Source organism: Diplotaxodon limnothrissa, linkage group LG12, assembly GCF_057381915.1.
Source record: "Diplotaxodon limnothrissa isolate DT_005_m linkage group LG12, D_limnothrissa_male_GT1.1, whole genome shotgun sequence".
Lineage (NCBI taxonomy): Eukaryota > Metazoa > Chordata > Actinopteri > Cichliformes > Cichlidae > Diplotaxodon > Diplotaxodon limnothrissa.
The window spans coordinates 25,141,835-25,158,974 of NC_140607.1; the positions used below are offsets into that span (position 1 = coordinate 25,141,835).

Here is a 17,140-nt window from a genome sequence, read left to right on the forward strand (position 1 = left end):
CAAACTGTTACTAGTACTCAGCAAAGAACACTGTCGCTTAATTTGTACGTAATATACTACACAAGGCTTTCTACTCAGCCTTTATTACAAAAGATGAAACTCTTTTCACTTACGATGTCAATGACCATCTTTCGCAGTGATTGTCTTTGTTTTTTGGTCAAGTTTTGGAAGATGTCACAGTTCTCCTCTTGCAGGAGCTTGAAACCGACTGCTAGATGATGGTTCTCTAAGACGGAAGAGTCATTGTACATCAGTGCCAACTCTGAATCTGCAGGGGGGAAACGGTTGGTTAGTTTAGTTTGCAGAAACTTAGCAGGAAGCTGATAAGTCCGCTGGTACACTTCTGTACATCCAACTGGAAATTCTTTTCAAGTTGCTTTTAGGCTAAGCTTAAGTTGATACACGCTGCACGCCACTTTGTAACCCACCCCATCTCTTCCTTTTCATGCTTTGTCCTGTTAAATCAGTGTCTGCAGTCATGCATGCCTGCTCTTGTTCTGTTCTGGAGGTGTTGCTGCTGCTCTCAGTGCCTTGTGCTTTCCACACATGTGCATGTGCCAAAACCATACTGCCAAATACAAATTACCATAGATGGGAACAGCAATTCTAAACTGTGCATTTCAGTTTAATTAGATCCATAAGACAATAAATGTGCAACAATCGCCTATTAGTGCAACAAATTTCTCTAATGGTGTCTTGCTGAATTTTATGTGTGCTGCTATGGATTCCTTGGTGAATGAGCAGCAGAAGAAAGCCCCATCATGTTTACCGCTGAGAGATTTCCCACTCGCGGTCATTTGAAGGACCTCTAGCTGTATTTAGATTTTCCATTAAGATGCATTAGTCTTGGCCACAGTGAAACCGAGCAGCAGAACAGAGAAAGGGGATCCTGCTCCGTTGCTCTCTGGCTGACAGCAGATCATTCTGGTGGCACTTAACAAGGATGACTCACACTGCCTTTACTGCAGGGATTCCCCATTTGGGGCTTATGGTAAGCACTACACATTTATGTGTGTGCTACGTGTATGCGACTGCATAGTGTGCCTTCTGTTCTGAGGCTGGTGTTAGTAATACTCTTATGCATTTGTGCCCAGTGGATATAAACTGCTTTTGTTTGAGTTTTCCTCTAAACCGCCAAATTAAGGTGATATTTGTGATACTGCTAACCATAAGCAAGTGAGTCAGTTAAAGTGAGATAACAGGGGTTTAGTGTCTAGCTCAGGGATACATTAACAAACACAACAACATGAAGCAGGCATGCAAGTCTGGCATGGTTATAAGCTCAGTTGAGATGCTTCTATCACTACTCTTGGTGTTAGTGAGTCACACAGATTATCTGGCTTTTATTTCTTTAGGTTTTGATAAATCTGTCTTTGTGATGTCTACCCTTCACTCAACAATGGAGATTACTGGAATTTAGCAACCAAAATGCAATGGCCTATAAAAAGAAATAAGACTCTCAGCGTTGATTAGCTACCGCTTGATGTAAACAAGAAAATATTGAGGTCAGCACATATAGTGTGGCTACATTTGTCCTCAGAAGGACGTTTTCCTAAGAATCCTGAATGATGTTGAGTACAGGGATTAGGGCAATTATTGATCGTCTCTTTGAACTCCTCTGCTTTGGAATCACATGTCAAAGCCATCACACGTGCCTGCAAAAAACATGCTGGTAAACACGTGCATGTGTGCAGGCACTAAGTGTTTAAGCCCAACCTGCACATTTTGGAGTTGATGCAAGAATCAATTCAGAGTTTGGATTAATTATGAAATGCGATTTATGAGAGAAATTATATTTATAATGCAGAGTGTGTGCATATGTATGCTTGCTAACGAAGCAGAGGCATCAATGTGCATGTTCTCACCTTTGTGCCAGAGTGTGTGCGTTTGTGAATACTCGGTAATGACACAGTTGCTAACACTCATATTCAGGCTTACTGGTGTTAATGAGGAACTGGTTCGAGACTCCGGGATGGTCCACGTCATGAATTGCACTGGCAAAGATGGCAGCGAGGATCTCAAGGTCTGTGAACACAGCCTGGAAAGAAGAAGAAGCAAGTGTTGAAGGGAGAGCGGAGGGCACTGATGCGAGAGTCAGCTCGCTGGATAAAAATACCCTTTCAAGTTTAGAGCCATTGATTGGACGTGGAGAAGGAGTTTGATTGAAGCTGATTGTGGAAGCATGGCCTACGTGTTTGTGAGTATATGCATGTCAATGCATGTGTACAAGAGTGCTCCATGTCTTTGTGTGTGTGCGTGCACTTGCACCTCACCTCAAGGGCAGGGGTGGATAGCAGCACGTGAGTTGACTGGGTGACGTCAGCAGCATGGATGTTGTTATGATAGGCCACATCGGCATGGTAATGGTCTTCTAAGGTCATCAGGTAGGTTATAAAGGTGTCAAGTGGAATTTTAAAAGTTTTTAACAAGTCTCTCTCCTGCAAATAAGAAATAAAGGGGGGGGGTATTACAATTAAGACGATTTGGACAATTTGGGGATTCATCAAGCAGCAAAAGAGCCAGAAAAACAGAAGAAGGAAGTCTTTACCTGGAATATTGTGTACATCATGACTGTCAGTGGTCGATTCCCAGAAAATTCGGAGATTTTAAAAACATTAAGGCCCCATTTATTCACATGCTCCAACTCCTGAAAAAAATCAAAACCCCAAAAAACAATGAGATAAGATCAGAAATAAATTCCCTCAACTATATACATCAAATTGCACACACTGTGCACTATATTTATGTAAACTATGCACACAAACACACCTTAGCAAGTTCATCTTCGGTCTCGGTCTTGACCCCAAATCGAGGGATGTTCGAGTTTGTGAGGCTGGATGAGTGCTGCAGCTTTTTCACCCCACTGATCTGAGACATGGGCTTGTTCTTCTTCTCCTTCTCCTTTTGCGTTTGAGGGGATGGCATCTCGACTTCATGCTGCTTGTCTGGAGAGACACAGTGCAGGAAAAAAAAGAACAGAAAAGTGAATACAAAGATTGTCACGATGCAGGAAGGAGGGCGAGTCTATCTACCCGTGTCATCACTCACCCAGGAAGGTGTTGGAGATGAACTCAGAGACTTGGTTCCCAGAGCGGCTCATCTCCGAGAGGTGCGTGAGCTCTCTATTCAACATCCTCTTGAACTGAAAGCGGAGCACACACGTATATGAATAATGGGTTCAGTGTCTCGGAAAAAGGCATAATCACAATTACTTGGTTTTTCAGGTCAGAGGTGTTCAGAGGCACTTAATAATGTCATTTTCAAGTAAAGAACAGAAACTGAAAACATAGTTCAAGTTCCAGAACGTGAAAAAAAAAAATCTATGCATGTAAAGAAAACAGATGATTTGATGGCATACACATTCCTAATAGCAACAGTCTTTTGCAGACAGATTTTTAAAATTTCAAGGAACAATACAGTAGTTATTCCCAGAAATTTCACCTTCTCTCACTTTAACACACACACACACACACACACACACACACACACACACACACACACACACACAGATTTAGAGGGCTGCTGCCCTGAAAAAACTGACAGCATTTATTTATTCCTCATTTGCTCTTAGCTCTCCGGTGCCTAATTGAAGTGGCAGGCCCAAATTTAGCTGCAGCTTTGGTTTTGAAAACCAAATTGATTGATGTGGAGGCAAACGCTTTAAATCACTGATGTTCCAAACCACAAAGTTACAAAACAGATATTTAAAAAACCCCTCAATGCATTATTTAATTATGAATGAATTTAATTATGAAATTGTAAAATGCACAGTGTATATCAATGATTTATGTAAAGCCATACTGATCACTTTAAGCAAGCCATAACACCACAGGAGTCTCTTTAGAGCTCAGTCCGATTTAAGAACACCCACAGGCTTTTTTATAATGATGACACCAGAGGCTGCGAGCCACTTGCAGCCATTGTTGCAGAAAAGCGACAAATACAATAATTACAAACATATAAAAATAGCAACATATAAATAAAAATGCAACCTACAAGATTTCCAGATATCTGTATAAAGTAAAATTAAAAGATTATGGACCTAAAAAGGAGAGACCTAAGAGTTGCTGTTTTCTTTGACCTAAGAGGCCACTTGTGCCGTTTAACCTTTGAAACAACCAGAATGGAAATAACGATCCAGAGATTTTGCGAAAACATCTTTGCTCTTGAATCCAAAGTCACCTAAATTATCATTTTTTTCTGTGAATTACACCCAGGCAGCACCATGCGAGTACAACATTGGCTCTTCACATCAAATGCATCAAAATGGAAAACGGACCCAGAAATCTCACACCAATGCAGCAACAGTTTGAGGAGATATATGACGTGCTTCGTATATCTCAACTGGTCTGAGGGATGAAAGTTACAAAAAAACCACGTCCTCTCGATGAAAATTAATTTAAGCAATCACGTCAAACTAGGTGTGAAGCATATGAATATATAAAAAAACTACACTAATATAAGAAGGGATCTTACCTGTATGTATCCCCAGGACACAGAGAGCAAATAATTTGCTTCAGGCATTTTGACAAATCAAGCAAACCGATCCAGAAGCAGAAAAGGTGCAGGTTTATAGTCCGGTATACTGCTCAGTCAATGAAAACACTAGACAGCTAGTAAAACAAAGGCAGTTCCCGCCAGTTAAAAGACCTCAACCTGAGGAGCCCGCAGAGCTCGATTCCAAGTAAATCAGCTGTGCAGAGTCCGTAAGTGAAGCATTGCGTTCTTGCCCTGCAAATAACCAAAGAACCAAGCCGAAGAAAAACAGATTCTGACAGAGAAGCGGAAGAAACGTGTCTCCCCAAAGATCCGATGCGAGCATATTGTGACCACACACGGTGACACAGATTGGCATGTGAACACACAGAGTCAGGCACAGGGATGCACTGCTGAGTCTGTGAATAATTGATGATGGTGCGGATGCTTAGTAGATGCCAAAGCACCAGGACAGCAAAATTTTTCTCTCAGCAGCTCCCAAACAGGACTGCCTGGCTGCTTCTGTATGTGTGACACAAGCTCCCATGTGAAGCGCACAGGCTGCCTCCCTCACACGGTCGTACGACGGCAGCGAATCAGGGCCCGGATATGAAAGAAGTGTGAGCTCATCATCATCTCTGATTGGTTTGGATTGGAACAGACCTGAGACTGCCTGCTGTTTGATTGGCTGGGACTGAGGTCAGTGGAAAAATCTACCCCTTCCCTTTCCTTTAATTCCTGCGGTGCAAGGGGGATGTTAGTTTGCGTATGCATGTGTGTGTGTACAGTACACACCTACATTTGTGTGTATGCAAAACATGTTCATATAAGATGCATGGCCAACTGTTCTAACCTTCTGCACAGCTTGATATACAAGTGCAGGTTACCTCATCCAACATGATATAATATTTAAAAAAAGGTCACCTTCCACCCCGGTATTCAAGCGAGGTGAGTCACAGCAGCATCACTGATGAGATGATGTAAACACACACACAAAAAAACCCCATCATTAGTCTTACAATAAGAATGAGCGTCACAGTTATCTGAAGTGGGCTCAATAGGACAGAAACTAAAAGTGCTGCAGCCACACAGGCTGCTCCGTGTGCGTGTCAGCAAGCTCGGGAGGTCGTCGCTTTAATCGAAGGCAAAAGATGAAACCGTATTCAGGCTGGAGTTTTTTGTTTTTCTTTCTGAAGCAGCACCAAGCGACAAACACCTCCAAAGTGAGTATATCCACCTGATGCTTTATGAGTGCATTTCATGTCTCCAGCAGTCATTTTTTAATGTTGACATCCAGCATTATTGAATTATCCGCCGATAATCTCAAGTCTTAAATTTGAAATTTTACAGGAAAACCCACGTTGAGTCAGCTCGCCAACGATGTCCCAGTGAAAAAAAAGGGCATTGACAGAGAGCTGTTTGCAGTTTGCTGCAATTCAAATGTACAGGGCATCTGAATCTTGTCCTACCAAAATGAGTGATATTAGATGTGTAAGCTCAAATAATTACTGGACTGCTTCTTGTAATTGCAGGTGTGGAAAATTCTGAACTGTGATACTATTCTTAGGATCTGGACAGGGGGTATTTCTAAGAAAAGCAGAACCAAACTTTGGTGAAAAACATGTTTACTTTGGACTTTGGTTTATTTAAAGAAATGTCTTAGTATAAACACTTGTGTATGCTCTTCAAATTACCTGTTGAGGTACTGGTCCAAAAACATTTCCAATCAATGTTCAGAGTTCAGACAGCGTGCAAGTTTTGATATTACAGCTTTACTGATAAATATTGCAGTGATGATGATGATGATGGATCATTTTTCTAATCATCACCACCATCTAACTTACCCCACCCCATAAACCAGGGGTGTCTGACACATGGTCCTATCCTTATTAGGGTTGTGGGGGTGGTTGGAGCCTATCCCAGCTACCATAGGGCGAGAGGCAGGGTACACCCTGGACAGATGGCCAGTCTGTTGCAGGGCAGGGAATGTACAATGAAGAGATAAAACTTGAGAGAAGAGCATGTTTGCCCCTGAAAAAAGGGCGGCATCAAACATCTGGGAGATGAGGGGAAAAAAGGCCCAGCATTTTATTAATTTCTATCGGCTGGCACCACATGTAAAACAGTGGAACACAACCGCACGGTAATTAACGCGTAATCCATGACACACAAGCATAAATGTCGGGGATGATGTCGGCCGCTAACATAGCTAACGTCGAAAGGACTGCAAAGGCTGCCTGCAAAAGGCCTTAGTAATGCTGATGAGCATTAATAAACAGAATATAAAATTACAATTGTCAAAGTTAAAAAGATTATTCCAGATCTTTATATGGTTCATATAAACTTCTTTTTAAAAATTTGAATCTTTAAAAAACAGTGAAAATTTGAACCATAATCAGGTTATTGAAACTTGCGCACACCCACACAAAACATCCACAGCCCCTGCGTTTCTTTAGATTTAGAGTCTGTTCTTTCTTTTTCATGTTGTGTATGTAAACGCACATGTGTGCATGCATGTGTCGAGTGTTTACATTGATTGAAAAGGGACCAAATCTGTCTCTGATTACTTTACGCCCCACTTCCACAGCCTGTTTGGCACTGTGAGTAATTTACAGCTACACTGGAACAGATGAGCCCACCGGCTCGCTGAGATCCAGTCGCTTTGATTGACTCACAGCCAAGCAGGCCAGCACAGGCCCAACACACACGCACATGTGTGCACGCACAACACATGGTCTCCTCTCAGGTGGACAGTTTAAACAACGCCCGCTTACACCTCACTAATCCACACAAACTCCCACTCGCTGTCACGCAAACACACACAAAGCAATAGCTTAGCCAAGAGGTGTGAACTCAAACTATTGGGTAAAAATTGGAAAGTGTCACACCGAGCATAGATGTGTGTTGTGACCAAAAATATCTGTTCCTGCTGTGTATATATAGCTCGCAACACCTCCAGATCAATGTATTTTTTTCGTTTCTCACATTCTGCATTTATTCGGGCAGCAGACGCCCCCTCTCCGCAGAGGGAGCAGGAACACTTTAATTGTTGTCAGTGTTATAGATGAAATGGGTCTGTCACCCATTCATGACATACAGAAGACACCAAGGAGGAAATCCATATGTAGGAAGGCTACAAACAGGTAATGGTAAGACTGGTTGGTGGTTCGATCCCCCGGCTCCTCCAATCCACACATAAAAATGTGTCACAGGGCCAATACATAGTGCATGACTGTTAGGAAAAGGGCTGTACCACACAAATACTAGTCCATGTACCATTTATAGCACAAAGTATACCTATGAAAACTAAGATCAGCAGCAAGATGCAAAAGCAAAGAGAACTAGCCACTAATTCAGCCACTGAAGAATGAGTCTGAACCGCATCGCATGTGTAAGCCCTCCTCGCTGAACTAGATCCAACTTTTAGGGACAAGACAGTTTGAATTCTTAAGGGAAGCTACATGTTATTCAGAAAAAGCAGAAACCTCTCCTCGCACAGATCTGAGATCAGTGATGTGAGGCTGCTAAACTAGGTGTTTCCTAAGGAACCTCTTGCTCTTTCTTGAAATGAGCTGCTAAGAAACACTAATAGTGAAATATCAAAAGAATAATACTTTTAATCATTTAAAAGTATCACTGCAACAAGTGGAGGAGATATAATCAGTTACTGGTTATACTTGCACATATTGTCTGTTGGCCTCATTATTTGAAACTTTGGCCACATTTAATAGCAGCACCTGCCATTATAGCAGTGTACATATATAACAGGAAAAGCATAATTTAGCACAGGTCCATATTACAGACTTTGGTATTTACTTTATCTGCTGCAACAATTAGAGAGTCATTATGAAAACAGAAGATATCCACCAACACCCACTGGCTGCTGCTGATTTGCAAAAGACAGGGAAGCTCAACCTTACAGGTTTATGTTAAAAAGAGAAGTGACACGATCCAGATTCTTGTTCAGGTGTGGCACCAGTCGCACTGCAAGTGAATCAGACTTACTAAAACGGTGATGCCAGAAAAACAGAAAGAAAGTTTTAATGAGTCACTTGCCATATGCCAGGAGATCCGCAGATGAGATCACGACACAACCAAAATACACAAGTCTTAACTCCTTCCCACATAAAAAGACATTTGATCACCTCCCCAGTACCCTTAATGACGAGTTCTGAGACCTCAATAAACATCAATAAAGACAATTTTTGACGACCATCAGAATAGGTTCTAGGTTTTTCCAAGGGACGCCCTAGTAAGTTGTATACAAAAAGATCACAATCACTAACTTCTGATTCACACCTTGTCATTTTGTTCTGGAAGAAACCACTCAGTTCAGAAAAGAGTAACAACAGTTGCCCATAGTAGGAGTCCAAAAGGGGGAAAGAGTTCTTGCCTTTAGTAAAAAGGACACCTTCGAACCTGAACATCCAAGCATGACACCCTGATATTTCAAATGAGAAAACAGCCAACGCTAATCAGACTTGACTAGTGCACATCGATCTTACAGAAGAGCAAAAGAATCCCCGAAATACTTAATCACACACAAAGGAAAAATATCTAACCACGGGAGTATCCTGAACTTGAACCCACAGAGAACCAACAAGTGTCACCTCAGAGACCTATACGAGATTACAGCAAAGCGTCTAATAGACACGCTGTCTGTTAGACGTGTGTCAATTTCACACTTTGCCTCTGCAAAAGGGTGAAATAGACACACATGCAGAAGTTGAATTACCAGCAGGGGGAGATGATAATAATAATAATAATAATAATAATAATAATAATAATAATAATTTTAAAAAAGCCAAGAAGTCAGTAGTGAGTAAAAAAACATGTGAAGTACATTTCAGGGTCCTTAATCAGTAGAATCGATTAAGCTAGGTGGCTAATATGTACATATTGTCCGTGTAACTGTGTTAATAATGTCTAAGAGTCAAAGCTGGAAATGGACAAGCTATGCCAGTGGCTCAGCGATTCTATTACAGGTTTTGCCGTGATACTGGGTTGCAGAGACATGTGCACTTTTAATGTCAAAGAAGGTGTTACAACTGCAAACGACTTGTTTCATTTGGTGTACAATGGGTGTGTGTGCTGTGTGTGTTTTTAGCTACTGTGTGAAAGTGCATTAAGTAGAATGGCAGTACGAATGTCCTGGAGGGCAAACTGACCTTGCCTAACCTACTGTTACAGCAGCCTCTAAGCCTAACAGAGTAACCTTGGGAATAGTGATATTCCGAGGTGACGTGCAGTATTTTACCAGAATATATTGTGACCTGATTTGAGAGCAGAGATGATGAATGGGAACCCACAAGGAACTGTACTTTATGGGCGGTGAGTTTTAACAATGGTCCCAAACACTGAGAGAAGTGATTTTTCTGTAATTTTATTCCATTTTCCTCAAATGAATTCAATCTTTTTTTTTTTTTGGTTTCTTTTATTTATCTCGACGATGAGCTGAGGATACCTTTAAACACCGATGTTAAAGTCTGCGGGCTCCACACATAAAGTAATGGCCATGTGTGGGAGATGTAGCGACTGTATTACATGTGATGTCTTTGTCTGTACGTGTGTGAGTGTGTATGTGTGCATTGCTGGAGTGAGATAGCAGGGCGGCTGAGCCTGTGGCTGTTGCCATGACGACCAAAGATAGCTGTGCTGATAAAAGAGAGCATGTTACAGTTTTTCTTTTACCTCTCTCTCTCTCTCTCTCTCTCTCTCTCTCTCTCTCTCTCTTTTTAAAGAAGTGATTTTTTAAAATTTAAATGAGGTAGATGTGCAGCGTGATGTGTGTGATCGCACTAACATCAGAGGTGAACCTGTGCTTTTTGTTTGATTCCTTTGTCTGTCTCTCCTCTTGGTTCGTCCCACCTCGTGTGACATCACAGTGTGTGACATCACCACAGCCCAGAGCTGATCAGCATTCAGAGCAGCACACTAACACTCTCACACACACGGACACACACACGCAGTGGAAGCGACTGAGCATGCTCATACCAAAACTCCTCGCTTGCATGACGATGCTATCGCTAACATATATAAATGGTAAATGGCCTGCATTTGTATAGCGCTTTTCTAGTCCATAGGACCCCAAAGCGCTTTACACTACATTCAGTCATTCACCCATTCACACACACATTCACACACTGGCGATATAGACCATACAACATAAACAGACCAATGTGCGGTGTAATGACTGACGAGTATTAAGAAAGACATTAAACCACATAATCAAGCAGCACATAGATCAACCACACACACAAAAACAAACAAAATGTGGAAGAATCAAGTTTCTACAGTGCTGCTTTTACAGTGGGTTCATAACGAGTCATTATTAGGGATGAGGAGGTCTAAAGACAATGGAATTATGTTTAAAATCAACTACATCGACAGCCTGTGATACAATGGATCTCACTATTGTTTGTTAGTTTGCTAATGCAGTGCTAAAAGTGACATAAGCTTTGTCCAAGAAAAAAACCAAGCCATTACGGCATTTAAACTTATACAAGAGTTTTGTATAAGATGAGTAAAATGACTGTATTTTTACATTTCTTTTTCTTTTAGATGGACGTGTAAAAACACAGGCGTGGGTTAGCAACATGACAACTCCCATGAAAGTGTGCTGCACAATTTCTTTTTAAAAGATATATAAAGTTAATCATTGAACGCAGTTCTGTTAAGCAGTCAAGCTTCATTTAGTAGTTTAGCTTCTTAGCACTTTCAATCTGCAGGAAACTCTGTATATACTGTAAATATTTGTAAAAGTGCAACTTCAAGTAGAGTTTAGCACATACAGTGTACTGCATGTCCCACACAGCATCAGCACTACACTATATTTTGCTCAAACGCCACAAAATTAAAACAAAGCAGACAAACACTAAAGTGAAACCCAGGAAGCAACTTCCACATTACAGAGACAGAGAATACTTATAACATATACTGCCATGAATTTAAAAAAAAAAAACCCACAACAACAACTTTTTAGCTATTCTTACCTTGTTTGAAGCCATCTCACTGACTGAGTGTCTCGTCTGCAGCGTCTCCAGCTGGTCCAGGCACCAGTCCAGCTCCTCCAGGGTCTCAGTGGCCAGTTTCTGGTAGGCCTCCTCTGCAGGGGCAAGACAGGAGGGCAGGGGATCAGTAAGGACCCGCTTCAGAGGGCTAGTGGACGGTCCAGGCCCGGGGTCTCCCACCCCACAAACAGCTAAGCTGGGATACCCCGAGTAGACACATGGGTGACTCTTCATACTGGACAGGTGAGCCAGCTGAGGGGGTAGGGGTGGGGGGCGTGGGAGCAGGGCCTTTATGTCCCGTATCCTAACCCGCAGATGAGCAGAGGTCAGCTGTAGCCAAGCTCATTGATTCCCCATGGAGAAAAGAAACCTTCACCGCAGTCCCACAGTTCCCGGCTTCTTCCTTTTAAGTCAGATACAATCCCTGGGAGTATGGCTGTGAGAGATGGGTGGCAAACAGCCACCCCGAGTCAATTCAGTGTGTCCAGATGCTCGTTAACAGTAAGGAAACATCGGCAGAGAATAGAGACGTAAACCACAGAGCAAAGAGAGCAACAGCAGAAAAACAGACTTCCTCACTATCACCCATACACAGCACACATATTCTACTCAGTGATCTGGGTGTATAGGGTTTACTGTATGATTCATAAGAGAAGTATAATTCCAGTCATGTAGCAAGATGAACAACAGTCTGCTTAGCAGGCCCATGTCTGCCATAGGAGGGATGGAGCGAAGACGGGGATCAGGGAAAAGAGGATCCAGTGAGAGGCTCAGAACCAGGCAAGATCCATGTCACTATTGTCCAGGGTGGAACAAACACAAGATCGTTCACAGCAACTTGACATGGTTAAGAAATACATCTCACAGACACACACACATACAAATACACGGACACCAACAGACGCACACATGCATACACATGCACACTCACACCAGACAAAATGCTAACCATAACACATCATGATTTTGTCTCCATAGCCTCTCTGCCAATGAAAACATCCATGGTATCCGGGAAGCAAAGGGTATAATCCAGTGCTGTGTGTGTACGCTGGACAGTGTTTCCTATGGATGCTGTGTGTGTGTGTGTGTGTATAGGGGGTGGGCTGCTGTTGCTTCAGCGTCCCTGGTAGCCAAACGTGCTGCTCTCCCCAAGCTGTACCTAAAGCCTGAGAGGACCGCACTGTGGATGGGGAAGGGAGATCATCAAAACATGGACTGGACTGCTGGAAGTGAGAAGCCAGAGCTGGGAGCTCCCTATACTGAGTGTGCATGCATGCCAATATGTGCTCAGCATACAAATACACCAAAAGAGAGAGGTAAACAAATAGATGGCAGACCATATGGTGAAGATGGCAGCGGTTTAGCGTGATGAGCCCGACATCGCAGTGCCACGGTATCCTTTTCTTTTCGTTTGAGATCAAAGACATGCACCTCTCAAAGTCAGCCTATGTTAGCAGAAAATGTCACCTTGTCAGAAGCCAATTAATATTGATGCCTTAACTAATTTAGGAAAGCACACAGGGGTTTAATGCAATGTGATCTGTGATGTGTGGTCACTAAAGCCATAATTCAGTTACACAGACAAGGCAGCGGCAGATTAAAACACACGAGGACTACATTTAGTTTCGTGATGCCATATCAACTTAGCATTTGTAGGAAGTGTTTAAAGTGCCTTAAAGCCTTTGGGAAACACTGCTCTGTCTTCATATTGACTTTACTGATGTAAATGTGTACAGTTAAGTTTTCAAGTTCATAGCTCTCGATTGCACAAGTAGGACAAGATAAGTAAATTTTATTAATATCTCATGCTTTATATTTGGAAGAGATGCACACTAATTTTGTTACCATATGGGTCTGTTTTGTGCACAACAATGCCTTTCTATGACCTCATACTCTGAACCCCTATCCCGCTTCATTGTCTTTGACAAATCTTTCCCACCCTGCTTCCATTAGTCCCCTTCCTCTCCCACACTTCTCCACTGATCATCCTTCCCCTCTTTGTCTCTCTCTCTCTCTTGCTCCTATTTTTTGTCTCTCGCTTCGCTTCCCCTCAGTCTCCTTTTCTCTCTCGGTGTCTCTCTCCCTGGTGTGGTGTCAGTGGCTGGGGTGCTACTCTTTCTGACAGCAACTGCACTGACGTCAATGACATTCTTCTCATGCTTAGTGCGACATCAGACACCGGCGCTCAGAGAGGCCACTCTGCTGCACAGACGCAGGGCTGCAGCCAAACTATGTACCGGAACAGCTTGACAGTGAAGTTGGAGTGGGAGACGATGAGAAGAAGAGAGAGGAAGAGGAGCAGCAAGGAGGAAAAGGAAGGAGAACGCAGAGCTCGGGAGGAAGGACAGCTCTTGTGACACTGAGTTTAGCATCAGCTTTGAAAATAGCTTCTGGCCGCATCGCGTGCAATAAAAAAAGGAAAAAGAATGAATGTAACCAAAAACATAATTCTACTGTGTTGAATACTGAATGCGAGTGACACGTGCATCTCTTTAAACTCACCTCAGTGCCTAAATGTTTAAAAAGCTGCCATAACCGTTTGAATCAATTATGCAAATTACTGCCTGCCTGCATTGCTTGAAACTTGAAATCGTTGTCTGTCTCTCCCTCTTTACTTTAACCAGCAACTATTCTCATCCACAACAGGTAAAAGGTCAAAGAACTATTAGTGCATCTTTCCGATAACAGAAGAAAAAAAAAACTGCTCTGGCAAGCAGGGGCAGGAAGCTAAAGATGGAAAGACAAGCAGAGGAAGGGGCAAAGAGCCCTACATGCAATCTCACTTTTATTGACCAGCATCTTCTCCTTGACTGATTTACCGACTTAATTTTAATTATACTCCCTTTATTGTCTTTCTCTGCAATGCGACTTGTTGCAGGCTCAATAAGCCTTTGCGTTACAAGTATCAGTCAATAGTCTCAAATAATTATGCTCATGACTCACAGCTGTCACCAGTTTATGGCAGGGCTGTGCACCAGATTATTTTCTAAATATAGCACGATGTCAGTGGTTCTTAATATATAAGCAGGTTGGTAAGTCTTGAGATTTCGATTTTAACATCTGTAAGGATTGCCCACAAATACAAGAGTAAGCAAAAATTTGGCACCCTTAATAAATGACTATTATAAATATATAGAATAATATATAGTTTTGTCCTTTTATTGAGCATATCTATGTCCATGTGTTTGTGCGTGCGCGCTCATGATCATTTTACCGAGCAATGCACAGTGAAATTATTTATTAATGGTGAAGGTTATTTGGTCTTTCCTGCAAACACAAGCTGGGTTGCAGCCATTGACACTGCTAAAAAGCAAAGTGACTGTCAAGGGCAAGTCTATTCTAGCCAGCTAACACTGTCTGTGCCATGTCTTCCTCACAACAAAAACACTTAAAGCAGACCAGACAATCTGTGCAGTACAGGGTATCTGTCCAATGTGTTCAACACATTAGGTTATCCAAGACAAGTATTACTATATATATACACACACACACAACCTATTAATCTGTTATGGGAACAGTGATCTGTCTGTTGCTACAGCCCCATGAGTGCTTCTTAGAATAGAGACGTGTTACCAAATAAAAACAAACACTTCACCATACTATCGGACAGTCTAATTATTGTTGCTGTGAACCACTTCTCTGTGAAATATACAGTTCATATTTATATTCTGGCTCATGGGTTTGTTTGTTTGTTTGGACTTATTGCACAACTTTTTGTGTGCTTGACAGCCCTTCATTGTTATCATATTTATCATCTTAAAACTGATAAAAGACATCATGATAATGATAGCGCTTCCGTTTTGTTACTATAAACTATTTAATCCCAGTTTCAGTTATGGATGAGACTACTCTGGTAAGGCTCTCCTTTTAGTTCTACTCAGAATTGATCACCAGCTTTTAGACAATGAATGAGCCATTTATTACATATTTTAAGTTATTATCTGTATTTCACTATCGTTGCTTATCATCTGCTTCCGCACTAGAGATCCCTGTGTGCCAAAGTGAGGTAAATACTGCTTTACAAAGTGCTGTGAACCACACGCGTACACACAAGGACACACAGTAGACAAAGATATCATCAAGTCATGCCGTTCTTCTGTCTACGTACCTGTGAAGGTGGTCTTGGTGATAGGTGGTGGGTTACACATGGGTGATCTTCTGTCATGGGGGAAACAAAGAGCCACACAAAACAGTCGGTTATTAACTCTAAAAATAACAGTAAGTAAAGAAACGTAATCTCCTTTTGCTGGTTTTTTGTGACTATTACAACAGTCACACTGTTGTTGTAATACTGAATATATCCAGCAGAGGGCGAGCAAAGCCCGACTATGTGTGAGCACAGGAGACAGTGCAGGCAGGTGAAGGATGTGAACAGTAGCGGTTCTTGATACGGGCGACACGGGCGGTTGCCCGGGGCAGCATCGTGGTGGGGGTCGGCATCACGGGCATCGGCAAAAAAAATTTTTTTTAAAATTGCTCGTTCTCATGCTGCCCTGACGTCATGCCAGCGCATATTAGGAATGGCACAGGCACCGATCGGTTTTCTATCGCCCATTTGCTGGGAGTAAGGGCGCCCTCCGTTTGCAAGGTGCGCCTGCTGCGTGCGGCACAGGGAGGAGAGGACGGGGCGGCGGGGGATTCTCTGGCTGACTGAAGCAGCATCTAATAACCAACTCGCAAAATAAAACAAAATAAAAACAAACAAACCAACAAAAACACCAGACAAACAGCCTGCTGCTGAAGTCAAAGTAAACTTTACTGTCATCTCCGCTACATACAGTCCAGTATATAGAGAGACGAGACGACGAGGCTCCAGTTACAGCAGTGCAAGTAAACAAACAATAAATATAAGAAGAGTAAGAAAATAAACATACACTTTAGGACCAGGGGTAAAGAGAGGGGTAACAATTTAAAATTTCTATTTTACAGTTTGATGATTTAAAGTCTCAAACACACAACCCGTCGAAAGGGGAGGGGCCGGCTGCTTCGAAACAAAGCACATTTCATTCATAGTGTTGTAAATCCAAGCCCATTATGTTTTGAGTCCTGAGTTGTGCGAAATCCCAGAAATAAACCCTAGACAAAGCGAGTCTGTGAATTAAGGTGTAGGTCTATTAGGTTATGTCGTGGCGATCCTCGAGTTGGGGGATTTGTGTTCATATTGGAGTGCAAAATTAAAACCAATGGAAGATGGACAAGAAAAGTTCAAAGCCATCAGGTGCTCAGTTTAGAAAAAAGAGAAAAGAAGAGGAGGAGAAACGAGCAAAAGATACAGGTAAGCAGATGTGTCATTGGATAATGGCAGGTCATCCTGAAACCATCAGAATCAGAATACTTTATTAAATTAAGGAAATTATGTGGGTTACAGTAACAGACTAAACTCCAAACAATACAGTATGTTACAGATTTTAATATTAATTAGTCATTGTCAGTTGTTGATTGGTCCTGTTCTCATTGTATGATGAATTATGATGGCTGTTTGGTAGCCGTTTGCATACTATGCATACTCTCTCTCTTTTCATATGTGTGTGTGTTTCTCTGGTGAAATTCAGTATGGTTCCGACAACAGTTTTTTGTTAATGTACAATCCTTAATATGTTTTATGTGTGTGTGTGTGTGTGTGTGTGTGGGGGGGGGGCGCGCCAGAGGGAGAG

The 17,140-nt window shown here is 42.1% G+C and overlaps 1 protein-coding gene across 2 annotated transcripts in view; it reads right to left on the reverse strand.

Moving 5' to 3' along the window:
• Positions 1–17,140, reverse strand: part of pde4d (phosphodiesterase 4D, cAMP-specific) — a 153,267-nt gene that overhangs the window by 1,924 nt on the left and 134,203 nt on the right. For both annotated transcript variants that reach the window (XM_085367373.1, XM_085367374.1), the window contains exons 5-12: positions 15,595–15,644; positions 11,469–11,581; positions 3,049–3,142; positions 2,770–2,945; positions 2,549–2,647; positions 2,274–2,438; positions 1,939–2,038; positions 114–268 (exon numbers count right to left, since the gene is read on the reverse strand). In XM_085367373.1, coding sequence (XP_085223499.1) covers positions 114–268; positions 1,939–2,038; positions 2,274–2,438; positions 2,549–2,647; positions 2,770–2,945; positions 3,049–3,142; positions 11,469–11,581; positions 15,595–15,644 — 952 coding nt within the window. The remainder of the gene's footprint in view (positions 1–113; positions 269–1,938; positions 2,039–2,273; positions 2,439–2,548; positions 2,648–2,769; positions 2,946–3,048; positions 3,143–11,468; positions 11,582–15,594; positions 15,645–17,140) is intronic.